The 14,887-nt window shown below is 37.8% G+C and overlaps 1 protein-coding gene and 1 long non-coding RNA gene across 4 annotated transcripts; one reads left to right on the top strand and one right to left on the bottom strand.

The window, feature by feature from the left end:
• The first annotated feature begins 47 nt into the window (after positions 1-47).
• CFAP96 (cilia and flagella associated protein 96) lies at positions 48-14,174 on the top strand. Of its 3 annotated transcripts, none has more exons than XM_056326105.1 (8): positions 52-412; positions 2,039-2,225; positions 3,841-4,060; positions 7,645-7,782; positions 7,871-7,946; positions 9,162-9,341; positions 11,308-11,480; positions 13,308-14,168. In XM_056326105.1, the coding sequence occupies exons 2-8, from the start codon at positions 2,129-2,131 to the stop codon at positions 13,354-13,356; spliced, it is 933 nt and encodes a 310-aa protein (XP_056182080.1). In that variant the 5' UTR covers positions 52-412; positions 2,039-2,128; the 3' UTR covers positions 13,357-14,168. The 3 variants fall into 3 exon arrangements, with proteins under 3 accessions (XP_056182088.1, XP_056182080.1, XP_056182070.1); XM_056326095.1 differs by having other exon boundaries at positions 52-426; XM_056326113.1 differs by lacking the exon at positions 11,308-11,480 and having other exon boundaries at positions 48-426; positions 13,308-14,174.
• Positions 2,763-5,783, bottom strand: LOC130143486 (uncharacterized). The gene is made up of 3 exons (XR_008819747.1): positions 5,285-5,783; positions 3,883-4,144; positions 2,763-3,618 (listed from the first exon to the last, which is right to left on the bottom strand). It is a non-coding gene; the product is annotated as an uncharacterized LOC130143486 (long non-coding RNA).
• Positions 14,175-14,887: the final 713 nt, after the last annotated feature.

Here is a 14,887-nt window from a genome sequence, read left to right as displayed (position 1 = left end):
GGGGAGCGGGGGGGCGGGGGGGCGGCGCCCGCGAGGCTTTCCCGTCTCCTGGCAACCGGCGCTAGGGTGGCGGCCTGGGCCTCTCCTCGCCGTCCCGCCGCCGCCCTGCGGCGCGTCCGCCCCTCTCGGCGCGGAGCCCGTTCCTGTGCGTGAGGTACCGGCCCCGGCAAGGCGGTGCCGCGCAGGCCCCGCTTGACTCACCGACCCTGCGCTGCCCTGAGGAGCGCGGAGCTGTGGGCGGCCCTGGCTGTGCTTAATCCAGTTTACGCGGTATCGGCGCTCTGTGGAAAAAGACAGCTATTCCCTCAGCTTTCCTTCAGACTGCCTGGGAGACGCTCCGGAGTCGTGCTGCCTCGCCCTGCCGCTGCTTCAGGGCTTTCAAGGCTCGTCCGTCTTGTCACGTCTCAGTCAGGTCGAGCTGCTGAGGTCCAGGAATCCTTTCCGTTCATCCCTTTATCAGCCATCTTTGCTTTATGCTGTAGAATTTAACTCTAGGCCTGTTTATTGCCGATAAATTATTCCTGTCCTCGCCAGTAATGCCAGCTTGCCTCACAACAGCGAAGCCTTGTTTTCTTCCAAGGGCCGGTTCTCTGTCATGTCTTCCTTCGGTGCTATCTGTTGTTGCCTGCCCTTCGGTTCCTTACCGACGTCTAGATCTACCGCTAACCAAACAACAGTACTGTTTAATCAGATGAAGCAACACATGCATTTTACACCGTGGGAACCCCTACGCGTTGCAAAAAAACAAAACAAAACAAAAAAACAAAAAACCAAGATAGCTTCAAACTTTTTAAAACCTGCATGCTGTCAGTCCTGTGTGCTGAGCATAAGCAATGTGTGGCTAGCCCATCATACACAACGTTCCAGCATATTATTTCTTACAGTAAAAATGTATAAAATCTATGTTACTATCTAGATTTTCACTGCTGTGCTGCTGCTGCTTTTCTGCTCTGCGCCCACATGCCAGATACAGTTGATGTGTGATACTGACCTTTCAGACTTCTCTGCTGCCTGCGTTATTTTCATTATTTTCGTTACTGTCTTCCATCTTGCCTTTGCCCATAGTTAATACCCACATGGGACCTGATCTTCATTGTCTTTGATCTGTATTCCACCCTAATTTCTTAACTCCCCTGCTTGCTTTTGAGCTGTATGAGCACAGATACTTCAGTTATTTGCATATTCTTGATATTTTGGGATAATTCTTATATTTCATGACTTAAGAAACAGCTTTCCTAACGTTAACTGATTTCTTCTACCTTAATTTCTGTTCCTGGTGAATTTACCATATATTTATATCTTCTTCCTCAAGGCAGTTCTTCCTCTAGCTGATTCCAATTTCCATCTCTACTGGTTTTCACTCTGGGAATCAGATCCCTGGTAATTGTAGTGCTGAGTCTGCTCTCTGTTCAGGCTCTTGAGTTCCTTACACTTGTTGGCTAGGCATTTTCTTTAGTTCTGGCAGATTCCAATGAAGGGGATGATGAGGGAAAACTAATATTTAATGTAAATCATTTGCATTGAAACCAAGAAGAAATGGGAGATATTTACCATGACCAGGCCTGGGATTAGTTAGAAGGCTTCCAAAACTACTTTTATGTTTTACCCCAGATTTGTCCATTTACTATCCTTCTATACCATTATTAGAAAGTGACTGAAAACCATTGCTGGAGATAACCCACGAGATGAAGAAGGAGGCTGCTTGGCATGTTTTATTACTAGCTCTTAATGCCACCAAAACCTCTCGTCTTAGTACTCTGAAGATACCTGTTATAAGTTTTGACCCAAATTATGTAAATTCAGTAAGAGTTGCACCAGCTGTACTACAAATACATTTGATTTGCTCTCTCTGCTCATGTTCTGAGTTTGTTTAGCAGAGAGGATACAACGGTGTCTAAATCTGCCACATAGTCCATTTGTCCTATAAGCACCAGAGATGTCAACCGTATTGTAGATTACTTTCTTCAGATTACATTTATTGCTTATATTTTTAACCAAAACATCTTGCATTTTACTTATATAAACTTTGTGTTTATAGGTGTAAACTGCTTATAGTTTTCGCAGTAGAGCAAATAAACAAGGATACTTCAACCCGTTTAGTGCAGTTCACTGTCACACAGATCCAGCCATGCCTGCAGAAAGGAAAAGTGATATGGAGAGGATTGGCCTCTTCAGTGAAATGAGTTATGTTACCATTGGAGATAAATATACATCACATTATATGCGTAAGTACATTTAATTTGAATCGCTGTTTAGTGATAGGGACCACCTCTAGTATCCATGTACTTTCAAAATCACTATTTTCTGATGGGGTTTTTTTTCCTCATTAGAGGCAGCTGCGTTTTCATGTATATTCTTTGCTCAGGTCTGTATTATGAAGAGAAAGCCTTGATATGTTGGAATGAGTATACTGAAGAAAGGAAAAATCCAGTGAAATGGAAAAATATGTATATATAATAGACTGATAAAATCTTTTAGTGTATACCTTTCTTTTTAATATTAATTATCTGCATGGTACCAGTATTTTACTGGCATTGTGAAAAAAAATTTTTCTTTCCTGTGCTTTTTCAACTGGTTTTCTGTTATTGACAATTGCCATTATTTTTAAACTAGTGTTGCAATTTCTTTTTCTGTTCTGATCTCACGCACATGTGTGAGATTCCCCATCCTGTCTTTTTAAAGAATATTCTCCTTTTCTGGTTGTTTAATGGGAATACGCATTGAGAAAGGTTGTTAAAGGAAAAATTCACACAGACGTGGGTACCACTAGGCTTGCTTTAATCACAACTCAGAGTTGGGCCACTGCCTCAGTGAGTGGCAGAGAACAAAGGGATACAGCACAGCTTATATACATTTATCAAATCTTTAGTCAGTGTCCAAAGTTTTTAGAAGTTTCCTTTGGTCTTGTCAGTTCTGCGAATCCAGCACCTGACTGTCCCATTTGATCTGTTCGGTTCCAGTCTCTGCCTTGGTTTCAGGATCCTCCTTGGATCATGAGCTTCCTTCTGCCTGCTTTAACTCTACACAATCCTTCAAGCACACTTAGTCTTTGAACAAGCAATTCCCATTCACATATACTAATATTTCTAAAAACACCTGTGTTTCTGAGAGCACCTGTGTATACAAACTGATCATCTGTTGTTTCTCTATTCTCCTACTGATTAACTTGACTAAGTTTTAAACCAGCCTTGGAGTAGGGCTATACAAGGGCCAAGGCCTGGTTCTGCCATTTAGCAGCTTCAGCACTGCAGATTTCTGAATTCAAAATACATTTTCTTTAACAACGGTAATTTTTGTAATTAGTAAGGTTACAGAGGTTAATCCTTGGTAGCTGCTTTGAAGTGGTAATGCAAAGTAATCCTGGCTTCTCAATACAAACGTTTCTGCTGTGGTGTTGTGTCAGTGATGAACATGTCCACCAGAACCCTGGCTGGTACACTTCCACCGCTTCTGTGGTGCTGGGGATCCAAGACGCAACTGGAGGCACTCTAACTTTTCCTACCTGGTCTGTAATCAGTGGGAGAGATGTTCCTCTTAAGTACTAACTTGTAGTATATATGAATAGGCATCGGCTCTAGCTCCGAATTGTAGTCTGGAGTAACCAGTCTCTCTCATTGCCTGTAAAGCAAGTGCAGGGGTTAGAAAACTAAAACCAGGTGCTGTGAACACCTTCTCATAGCATTGTTTTTCAGATACAATCATTTACATGCATGATTTACAAGTTAAACGCTCTGCAGTACATTCTTTGAGCCATTTAGATCCAGATCTTAATTTTTTATATGTAGGCTAAGAGAAGCACTAACATTGAACAGTTATGTATTGTTATTACATTTTTTAAAGGCCCTTTTAATGAAGCTGCGAGCAAGAACAGACAGATGTTACCTGGGGGAACCAAAGCATTTTCAGCTCTGCAGACAGGTTATTTTGAGCCTCGGTTTGTGAGGATTTTCAATGGTGAAGCTTACTCAAATCCTGTTCAGCTGAGGAGACGCTACAGAATGGCAGAATCAAAGAAAAATTTGGGCAAAGCTTTCCTTCCCAGTAATGGAGACAAATTGCCGTAAGTGTTGTGAAAATGTTTTAAATTGACCTTTTTTCTTTTCTGTACACTGAAGATATTTTCATAGGTTATTTCTTATAAAACCTGTAATGAGAATACAATATTGTTTCATACAACGTAGCGTTAGTCAGTACCGTGTGAAGAATTTTGAGCAGCAGCACAGGGAAGGCTGAACACAGGTAGAAATCAGGTCCTGATGCTTGGCCTTAACTACTGGGGTTTGCTGTAATCAGTTTCCTTACCCTTGAGCTTTTTTATTTTCAATGGAAATTAAGATGGCTATGGGAAAAAGGTGCGGATAATTAAAAAATGAAGATTTCTTTTTAATTTGAGGAGGAAATCTGTTGGAACTTATTAGATACAATGTCTTCACCCTTCCATTTCTAGGTCTCCCAAAATAGAGGTGGCATATATATTGCATTGTAGGAAAAGGGGCCATTATCCAGGTGCAATGTTTTCCTCCCAGCGAATCCATGTCCGTTATCTTTTTACTAGAAAAAATAACAATTGTCCTATAGGATGATCAGAAGATGTTACAGAGCTGAGGAGTATGTGCAGAATATTAAAATAAATGCATCTTTGCTATTTGTGCAACATATCGCATGACAAAATGACACCAATGCAACTATTATTATTCATGTGTAAGACTATTATTATTCACATGTGAAAAACAGTTAGAGCCTGGTTACTCATTTATAACTGTACAGTCTTGTTTTGTTCTTGTTGATGCAATAAGAGACAGGAGGATTCAGTCTGTGTACAGGGCCTAGTTCTTACAGTCTTACGGTTATATTTAGTCATATCTTTCTGCTACTTTGCTTTTGGAAAGCTTGAAGTGTAACCTCTTCTTTATTTTATATATATGTATTTTAGGATGCAAGGATTAGCTATGTTCTGTTGTACGTTACAGGAACATCTTGGCTTTTAACAGGAATGTAAGACATGTTGTATAGGCTTTCTGTTGGATATACATGTGCTGTTTCTGATGGGACAGTGTTTTTGCTAATTGACTATATACCAAGCAAAAATGAATTCCAAATCAAATATACGAATACATGCAATTTATTGTATTCCGCTATAAGGAAAAATAGCATGCAATATGACAAAAGGAAACAGTCCTAGTTATTATTCACAATATGATAAAGGAGCAATAGGAGCAAAGCACCAAATCATTATTGCAAAGCGTTACAGAGACTGAGAAAAGGACACATCACCAGCTACCACCTTAACACCATCCAGGCCCACACTTCGGCTGGGAAGCCCCGCTGCAGCCGGCACCAGGAGTCTCTCGGTAACTGGGAAAGTTCCTACGTGGTGTGTCCACCCGTAGGTGAGGCTGCTGTCCAGTCCTGGAGCTTGCCTGCCTTTACACTCAGTGAAGAACAAAAATAGTTTACACACCTAGTGTATGTAAACTTTTAAGTTTAGGTGAAGTGCAGGCGTGCGCTGTCTCATGGTTGGTAAGCTTCACACACACCAGGCCAAATGCCCAAGCGAGGTGGAGTTATCGTCATGACACAGCTGCACACAGTATTTACTGTCTGGATGGTCCTGCTCACGTCTTGCTTGTTCAGGGGGCTCAGGACAAACACCACCTGCTCATTAAAGTTGTCTTAGAGCTCCCTGAGCTCACTGTCTAGGTGAAGCAATCACTAATTAAAGACAAAGACTTTTTCATAAGCAGCAATCAATTTAAGAAATTTTAACCACAGACAATGTGTGAGCCCTTGTTCAAAATTTTCTTTCAACTACAACTTGACTTTATAGTAACCAAATTATTTATAAGGGTTTGACTGTTAGAAACACCTAGGCACTGATTTCAAATCCACGTCAGTCAGTGAGAGTCCTGTTCACTTACTTTCTGTGTTCTGAGTCCAACAGTGGGACTCTTGCTTATAATAAACATCTGCTAAGGTGCTGTCTTCTGTGTACTAGATCCACAAACGCATTTTCTGGCTGTGTGTGGGTGCAGCAGCTCATGCTCTTATTCTTGTTGTAAGACTATTGAATTCTTCTAGACATGAACTTTAGGAAATGTTCTTTATTTCTTTATCATCCCCTAAATCTGTACTGGCAGAATAGTACAAAGCAGAGGCTGGGAAAGTGGTTAGGTTGTCTTTTAATGGAATCCTCAAGCAATTATAGAGAGCAATTATTTGTTTCTTACATCCAAAACTGACTCCCATCATAACCAAGGAACTAGTGCTGAGCTCTGTTGCTGTTCACTGAATTGTTATTCTTGGCTGCCTGAATGATAAGCAGCTCTGGGGGATCTTTCCTTTATGTTGGAGCCACACGTGGTGTTGGCTGCAAGTGGAAAGGTTGCGAAGATTTCATACTCTGAAGATGTGACTGAAGCCTGGACCTTTCTTTTCTTCATGTGTCTGTTCTCTGTTACTTTGTTCCTGGCCTATAAAAATCTTTTTTAATAAAATTCACACAGAAGTGACATTTAAAGAATATGAAATAAAGCACTTAAGAGGTAGGAAACCTCAAGGTAAAGGTTGTTCATTGTCAGTTTGCCTATTTTTTTCTATATATGGGGTTATGAAGTCCTTAGATAAAGGGAAAGTAACGAACAGGCAGGTTAGCGTTCTGTGCAAAGATGACAACTGTTATCTTGGCATCCTAATCCTGTCAGTATTCATTAACAGCCCTTTTCAGCAGAAACTCTTTGAGACACTTTACTCTCTCCCCACAGTAATTACAGACAGTACAGGCAAAGCAGATTATCTTGGCTATCTGGAGTAGTTGGCAGATCTCATACAGTAGCCTGTGCTTATTTTTTTCTGTTCGGTTTTGGGATGTGGGGACAGAGGGTTGGTTGGGGTTTTTTTTTGGACCACTGTAGCAGCTGCTTAGTGGACCAAATTGCCATTCAGCTATTTCCTTAGTTTTTCTTGGTCCTTTTCTCCTTTAGTGCCTGTATGATCATGCACTTTGAGCATGTCATACACTTGTCAGCAAATACTGATTTTCAAGTTGGTCTTTTTTAAAAAAGGTCTTTGTGAATTCCTGCAGCTTTGTAGGCAGAGGTATTTCTCCTAAATGAGCTGTGCCTCCTTTTACTTTCCTGTTGTGACACAGCAGAAAGTTAACTGTTCCCAACATCACCCCCCCTTCACAAATCTTTAAAACTGGTACCCCACATTGCCTGCCACTCCATTATCATACCAACACTAACCTGCTGTTCTCTGTAAACTCGTGGGAAAGACTGTCCTCTTGTCATCCAGCATCAAGTCCAACCTATTCGTCTGCATCTCTGTTTGTGAAACTGTCTCTGCCAATGTTACTTAACCTTGTTGGTGCAAAATTAAAACAACCTCTATTAAGCATATTTGTACTATTAAGATACCCTGAAACTTCATCTCTTCTGCCATCTTGTTTCTTTTTTGTCCATAACCTTGTGCACAGAATTGCTATAGGAGTAGATCCATGGACAGTGGATTGAGCTGGTTTTATATTTAACCATTGAGGTGTAGATATTGTTTGGGTGTTTTCTTACTGTCATTTTAGCATACTAGGTATGGAAAGCCTGAAATATTTGCAAAACATTAATCAATGTGTTCATTTGCTATTTTTAGATGCGGACTTGGCAGCTTTTATGGAACCATAGGAGGTTCATATACATACTTCAGTCCACAGCTGAAAGCCAAAGAAAGATACATTCCTCCCGGGAAGAATTTTTATACTAATCCAGGAAAGAAAGGAACTGGATATGGGTAACTTCACAATATTGCTTCTTGAAGAGTATTTTATTAAATGTTTCTTGAGTTTTGAACACCTAAGTAATTAATTTTGTTTTTACAGTTATGCAAACATTACCATAGGTGAACAATATCCACATGAACCTGATGGGTATGAAGTAGAAAGAATAAATGCAAAGGTAAAACTGTTTGTCTTTATTATCTATTAGTATTATGATTATTTATTACAATTTACGTGAACTTTTTGTTCCCTGAGGTGTTTCCTTTATCTTGAAAACACTAATGTTTATTTACAAAAGGGAGGAAGGAAAAAAAAATTAATGACCATCCTGTATAAAAAAGATTTAGGTATTGTTCATTTATTATTTTTCCTTTGAGACATCTGGCAGTATTCCCCACAAGTTCTACCATTCAGGATTTGACCTTGTTTTATATGGAGACCTTAAGCTACAATGCAGTAATGACAAAACAATGCCAATATCAAGAACAATAGTACTTCCATGTTGTCAGAAGAATGGGCCCTCATTATCCTAGATGCTATATAAAAAAAAACCTGCTTCTTTTTTCATCTAAGTTCGTAAATCTAAGAAAACGCGTAAATTTGCTTTCACTGATTTTAGTTATTGTGTATATATTTTCATCATATGGAGTGAAAAATGGCAGCAGAAGGACATTTTCTGCTCTAGGGTAAGAACAAGATTAGAAGAAAAAAATCAGCTACCTGTTGAGACAAATTCAGAGTCAAAACTAAGCATCCAGTGCAGAAAATGAGAAGAACAGAGGAAAGAGGGATGTGGGATTATTTCCACTGGATAGAAAAAAAGGAATTTGCTCTGAGACATTAGCATGCATTACGGGTGATACTGTATTGCTGATGGTACTTTTTATGCTTGTTTTTTAATTGTTCATAATGTTTTAACCTGTTTTGGTTTAAAATTGGATCTGGGAAGAAGAGTCAATATCTCCCATGGTACAAAGAACCAATTCTTGGAGAAGCTCAGCTTAGTAAGGTGCTCACAATCTGGGGAATGTAGTGGTCAGGGTTCGCAAGAGTAGGCAGCTGGGTTGCATGCAGGCAGAATTTTCAAGCATGTATGTGTGCATTTATGCCCAAGATACAGGTATACAATACTGTTAAACACATCTTAAATGGACACTGCTTTTTCTGACATCTTCCTACCACACTTTCATAGTGATTGTTCTACTTCCTAGTCAGTGAATCTATGTTCTGTTATACATGGTGAGTATATAAAATACCTTGATCATCAAACAAGAGCAAAGAAAGTTAGAGCGAACATTTCCCAAGACTATTTTTAATGCTTTCCATTTTTTTCTTAGGATAACATACAGTAAAAATCCTCAGGATTGTTTCTTTTAAAGTATTTGTTTTACAGAAAGCACAAGAGGAACATAAACGGCTTGTTAAAGGAGGGCCTTTCAAATTAAAACTGTATCCCCAGGAATATTTTGATGTGAATCCCTATTTTAATGACAAACCTTTGCCACCTGTGAAGAAACCACCTCCAAAGAAGCCAATTGTACCACCTTTCAAACCAAGTTCTCCTGCTAAAAAGGTTAGTTTGTCTTATAGCTACTGAAGACAAAAGATAAATACTCAGATATTTCCTGGTAAAAGCTTTGCTTGCAGTACGTAAAGTATAAAGATATGTCTGGTTTTGCTGTTAATTTCTTATTTTTCTTACAAAAGTTATTATTCCATTTACTTTTTTTTTTTTTCTTTTCCAATTCACAAAGCAGTGAGATCTTGTTTGACTCAACAACAAGTGCTAACCAGCTCCAGGTTACCTGAAAAGTCTTTCTCTTTAAAATCTGCCTAGTGCTGTTAACATACAGTTAACTGACTGCATACACCACAAAAGGATACAAAGTGGAAGGTTATGCGATAAATGACAGTAAGACTAGATTATTGTAGCAAATTGAAATGCTGTCCTATTTTAGCCTCTGTCAGTCACTCATAATTTTTGAACCTGCTAATTACTCTCAGCCTGTATAGACAAGCATCTAAAAGATAATTCCTGAAAGTGTCATGGGAATGGGTAGCTAGAAGGGGCAGAAAAACTCGGTTAGTCCTTCTGCTCAGGGAAAGGCTGCAGAATAAACTCCGGAGTTATCTGTTGCTTGTCTATCAGCAGGCACAAATTTGGAATCTGCTTGTGAATTTACCCACTCTCCAGTAGTTAGGAGAAAAGGAGGAAAAGGTTGGGAAGAAATATATGCAGAAGGGCTTAGAGGGCATAAGAAATAAAGCCTGGAGTTAGCATTAAGGATATATAGGAATGTAGTTCATTAGTTCCAGTTGCTTTGTGTCATTATTTCTTAAAACCTAAACTGGTATTTTTCCATTCTATTTCCATCTTGATACATTTTTTTGAGATACTAAATGTGTGCCATTCATCTTAGGTGAAACCTTAATTTCACTTTGAAATGTGTTCAAGATGCATAAATACCTCTCTCTTAAATGACTCCCTTAATCTGTCACTTTTCAGCTGTTCATTTTGGAGTTCCATTGTAAGAAATTTAATGCTGCCCTCTGCTAACCACTGTTTTCCTATTATTATGCCCTTCACCCTTGACTTATTTGACTGACATTGATTCATATGAGGAAGGTGATGACAGCAAAGAAGATATGACTATTCAGAAAGAGACAGCAAAAATGCTTGCACACAACTAATTGTGTTAGGCATTTGGCCTCGTAGATGAGGCAGCGGAGGTCTTTCAGAATGGAAATCTGTTCAGAAAAGTTAGCTGCTAGGAAGCCAGCACCTCATCTGGCTGACAGTGCTGGTGATCCTGCTCCAGGCTTCCCATCCTTCACACCACATATGCTTTCCCCGTATATTTAAATTATGTGTACTTCCCAAGCTACTGCACACTTTCCCTCTCTGCTATATAAATTCTTATGGGAAAAATGGCTTTATTGTTGATTGAATCGCTTACTGTTGCACTTTTCAGGAACGCAGCCTCAGCAGACTGTGGGGTTTAGCTGTACTAGGGGATTGCAAAGAATTAATCAGGTTTCTATGTATTTTTAAAGTAAAATTTGCCACTCTTATAGTACTAGTGGACGTAACGTTCTGGGAAAAGCCAGTGCTGTATTTATATGTATATGTCAGAAAGCAAATTGATTATAATGCCCGAGCCTTACTGTATGTAACAATCCCACACCAGTACTGGACATGGAAATATGCTAGTAAACTAATAGTGACATAGGAATTCCCTTTTTTTGGCCACAACATAGCTCGTTTTAGTGAGTTATGGTTTTACCTTTTCTGTCACATTTTTAAGATCCTTTCCTCAAAATCCAGACTTATGAAAGAACATTTAAAACTAAAAAATCATCAAAATAATGACTAAAATTTTCCTTAAAGTTTCCATTGCAAATTTAAAGAATATCTGTTTTTTGGTTTTTATATAATATGATGCAGTCTGCTATTCAGTATGCTTATTTGCTTTTGCATGAAAAATATTTTCATTAATTATATTGTAGATTGGCACTTTGAGAAGTTATTTTATTTTCAGTCAGGGGGCATGAAAGGAGGCACATTTGATCCTTACCCAAGCCATTCTGCTGACCCTTATGTAACTGAAAAATCTAAGGCTGTCAAAACTAATAAAGAACGACGGATTTTTCATCCTCCTCCTGGACCAAAAAGCAGACCTGTGACAAGCATAATAACTCTAAATGTCACAAGGTAAGCTCCTTTAATCTGAGTTTGTGTTTCATGTATGCTGTCTACCAAAAGCCACTAGCACAGCTGTTCATTACATTTAGCTGTCTAAAATAATTGAATAAATGCAGGAATGCATTATTAACAAAAGGATAAGCGGTGTATAAGTAACTTGGCTTTCCAAATTTACTCCTACTCTCTCCTGTGAATTCAGGTTACTTTATAAGGCTCTACGTATCATAGAGACCTTCAAAATCATGCTATACAGATGTCACTGAAAAATAATTATTTTTTATTCTTTTCTGACTTGATAAATGTAGAAAGACCAGGAACGTTCCTCTTAAAAACAAAGTCTGGTTTCGTTTTCCCTTGTTTTTGGAATAATATTGACTCCCTCTGCTGGCAAACATAACATTAGGTAATCTAAGCTTGTGAAGCTTCTGGGACAATGACACTGAAATTGGATTCCTAACTAAAAACCCGTACTGTGCAATGTTTATAGATTTATAGTACACACTGCATGTATATAGGTAGATAAGCACATAATTCTTTATTTTTTTACCTTATCAAGGTATAACCCTTAGATTTAAACAAATTTGTTTCCTAGTTTTGGCTCTGTTGTAATCCAAGCAGAAAATCAAGACTGCAGTTATTTAGAGGAATCACTTTCAAATGCAGACTTCTAAGATTGCACGTAGAACAGTTAGGCATACTAGTTTGCATGTTCCATGAGTATAGTGAGGTATTTTAGAAATACTTGATTAAAATTTGAAAAACTGTCTTAGAGGAATCTGTTTCACATTTGTGATTTGTCTTTTACATATCGTATGTGAATTCTAAGAAATACACCTCCCTTATTCACCCAGTGCTCTTCTGTTTCCTTTATTTCACCACGTATTGGCATTTGCATAATCACTTTTTAAATGGCAGGGATAGTTCGAAGTTTTTATTTACACTGACAAGGCAGGACCAGAAGCTACGTATTACTCCACATTGCTTTTCATTACTAATGGAAAGTAAGAAAGAATTGAAAGTAACTTTTTGGTACACCAAAAAGCATGGTAACTGGCAACGCTGATGTAAGAAAGTACAACCTTTCCTGTACGCACTAGCGTTTTTAAACTAGTAAAAGGGAAAAACAATGTTATATTGGTCTGAGTAGCCTTCTAATTGGTGTAATTATTTGTATTATTGTTTTATCAACAGAATAAAAATTAATGTTCCCAAATGAAATGTTTTTATTGGAAAAGAACCCTGACTGTATGTGAAGTAGGTTTCAGAATTGAAAGGGGGAGACTGATTGTGAAGAATCTCTTAAGTGTTCACAAATACAGTTACGGTGGACTCATTAAAAATATTTGTAAAGAGAAAAATTTCACATATCCAACAGAAATTCCACAGAGAGAAATTAAAACTAGTATTTAAAATTCTATACTACTATTTCCCTCCTAAGAATTTTAAAGAACTTCCTTATTTTTCATTTGTTATTCCTAGGTTTAATAGAATGAGAATTGTGAACTGAATTTATTGTGTGAAGCTCATAGTTTTTAAGAAACGTGGCAATCATTTTTCAAATTGTCTGCTTCCCCACTGAATTACAGTTCTTTATATACTTCCCAACTGAAAGCTTATCTTCTATTTGGACTGTAATCCTGTAGCTGGATTTGCTAGTGTAGATTCCTGCTGTTGGGCAGTGCATTATTGAAAGAAACTTGACTTCATGAGGATTCAAGTCATTAAATCTAATTACAGGACAGGGTGCCACAGTTTTTCATTTTTACAAAAGGTCTTGTGATTTGTACAGTGATATTTTACACAAATCTTATAAATTTCTCTTCATTTACATTTCAGGGCATTAAATGTAAAGAACTACAAGACTGCACAGCTGAGATCTTACTAGGTACAAACGGCAAAAAGAAGGGTGCACTTCTTAGACTAAACGGTTAACAAGGCAAACAAAAATGTGAAAAATGGAATTCAAGTATAGAGGGCAATTCAATCTGTTTAATGATTGAGAATGCAATCTTTTGTTTCTAAATATAAAGCTATAATAAATAATTTAAGATAATTTATTTATTCAGTCCAAGTTTGTATTTTTATTTATATTTTCATCTTATTGCTTAGCTGGACTTTTGAAATTTACTTTTAGAAAACATACTTTCTAATGAGTAATTTGGATTGCAATGTGACTATATATTGCAGTGGAAGAAATTGCGTATCTTTTAAAGTGAGTATCAGTGTATGCATTAACCAAGTTAGTTATGTGGCCCACAGTGAAACTAAAGTCATCATTTCCCTTTAGTAGAATTACAACTTGTACTGTATTTCAACTATGATTTTTTAAAGAATTGTCTGAAAATTATAAGATTTTTAGGTTTTATGACCTTCTCAAAATGACCAATATCAAGCATTGATCAAAACCAGACCACAAGCAGGCTGTTAGGAAGAGTCACCTCTATTTACCGGCATCTGTTACTGCTCTTCCTCAATTTCCTGACAAATCTAAGTGCTGCCATGTTCTCCAAGAACAGCTTAATTTCACTTTGTGTACGTGGAAGGTTCCTAACAAATCTGATCTGTCTTTCAAACTAGCTTCTTCTCAGATGGAACTGTGACCTTAAATGTACGCTTTACCTCCATCTTAATAATTTTTGTCAGGTTTTTGTACGTGGTCCAATAAATTTGTTCATGCAAATCAAAACTGATTTATTATAAAAATAAAAAAATACTCAGCACTTATTTATCCAAATTATTACATGCAGACGAAATTTCTTTATTAATTTTTATTAAAGTTTTGTCATATCACTCTAGAATATTTATGAAATAGTATCCTTACTGCTGTTCACAGGATAATAGCTTGTTAAAGAAATTCCAGACTGGATCTCACATTTCCTGGCATCAATGAAAATAAAAATAAACCCAAGAATTGGTGGTCAGGTCTTCCAGCATATGTTGAAGCATAAAACCGCTTACCTTGAGATCAACAGGACCCAACAATATTTGAAAATATTAATTTACAGGGATTTTGATGATTTCTTTATGCAAAGACTTATCACAGAATTCCTTCTTTCTTTGTTTATACCTTGTATTATATAACGATACTGGTGCTGACCTTAGGTACCTTAGTGTCGTCCTCGTACAGAATATCGAGCACCCATGTTGCTCACTTGTGAAGTCACAGCACTGTTCTGTACTTCCTTCTAACTCCTGTTCTGGTGTAGTACAGCTGATGAAGGCTGCACTGAAGTTTTTCTTTATGTCCTTCTGTCTCTTTTTGTAATTCTTCCACTTCTATTTTCTGCTGTATTTCAATACTCTTTTCATTCAGTAACGAGATGAAAATACTGAAAGCTGATTAAAAGATACGGAGCTTAATTTTAAAACAAACAACAAACCAGTCCAGCTTGTTTGAGATGTTAGGGTATGTGGAC

Source organism: Falco biarmicus, chromosome 1, assembly GCF_023638135.1.
Source record: "Falco biarmicus isolate bFalBia1 chromosome 1, bFalBia1.pri, whole genome shotgun sequence".
Lineage (NCBI taxonomy): Eukaryota > Metazoa > Chordata > Aves > Falconiformes > Falconidae > Falco > Falco biarmicus.
This window is presented reverse-complemented; position numbering and strand designations above follow the sequence as displayed.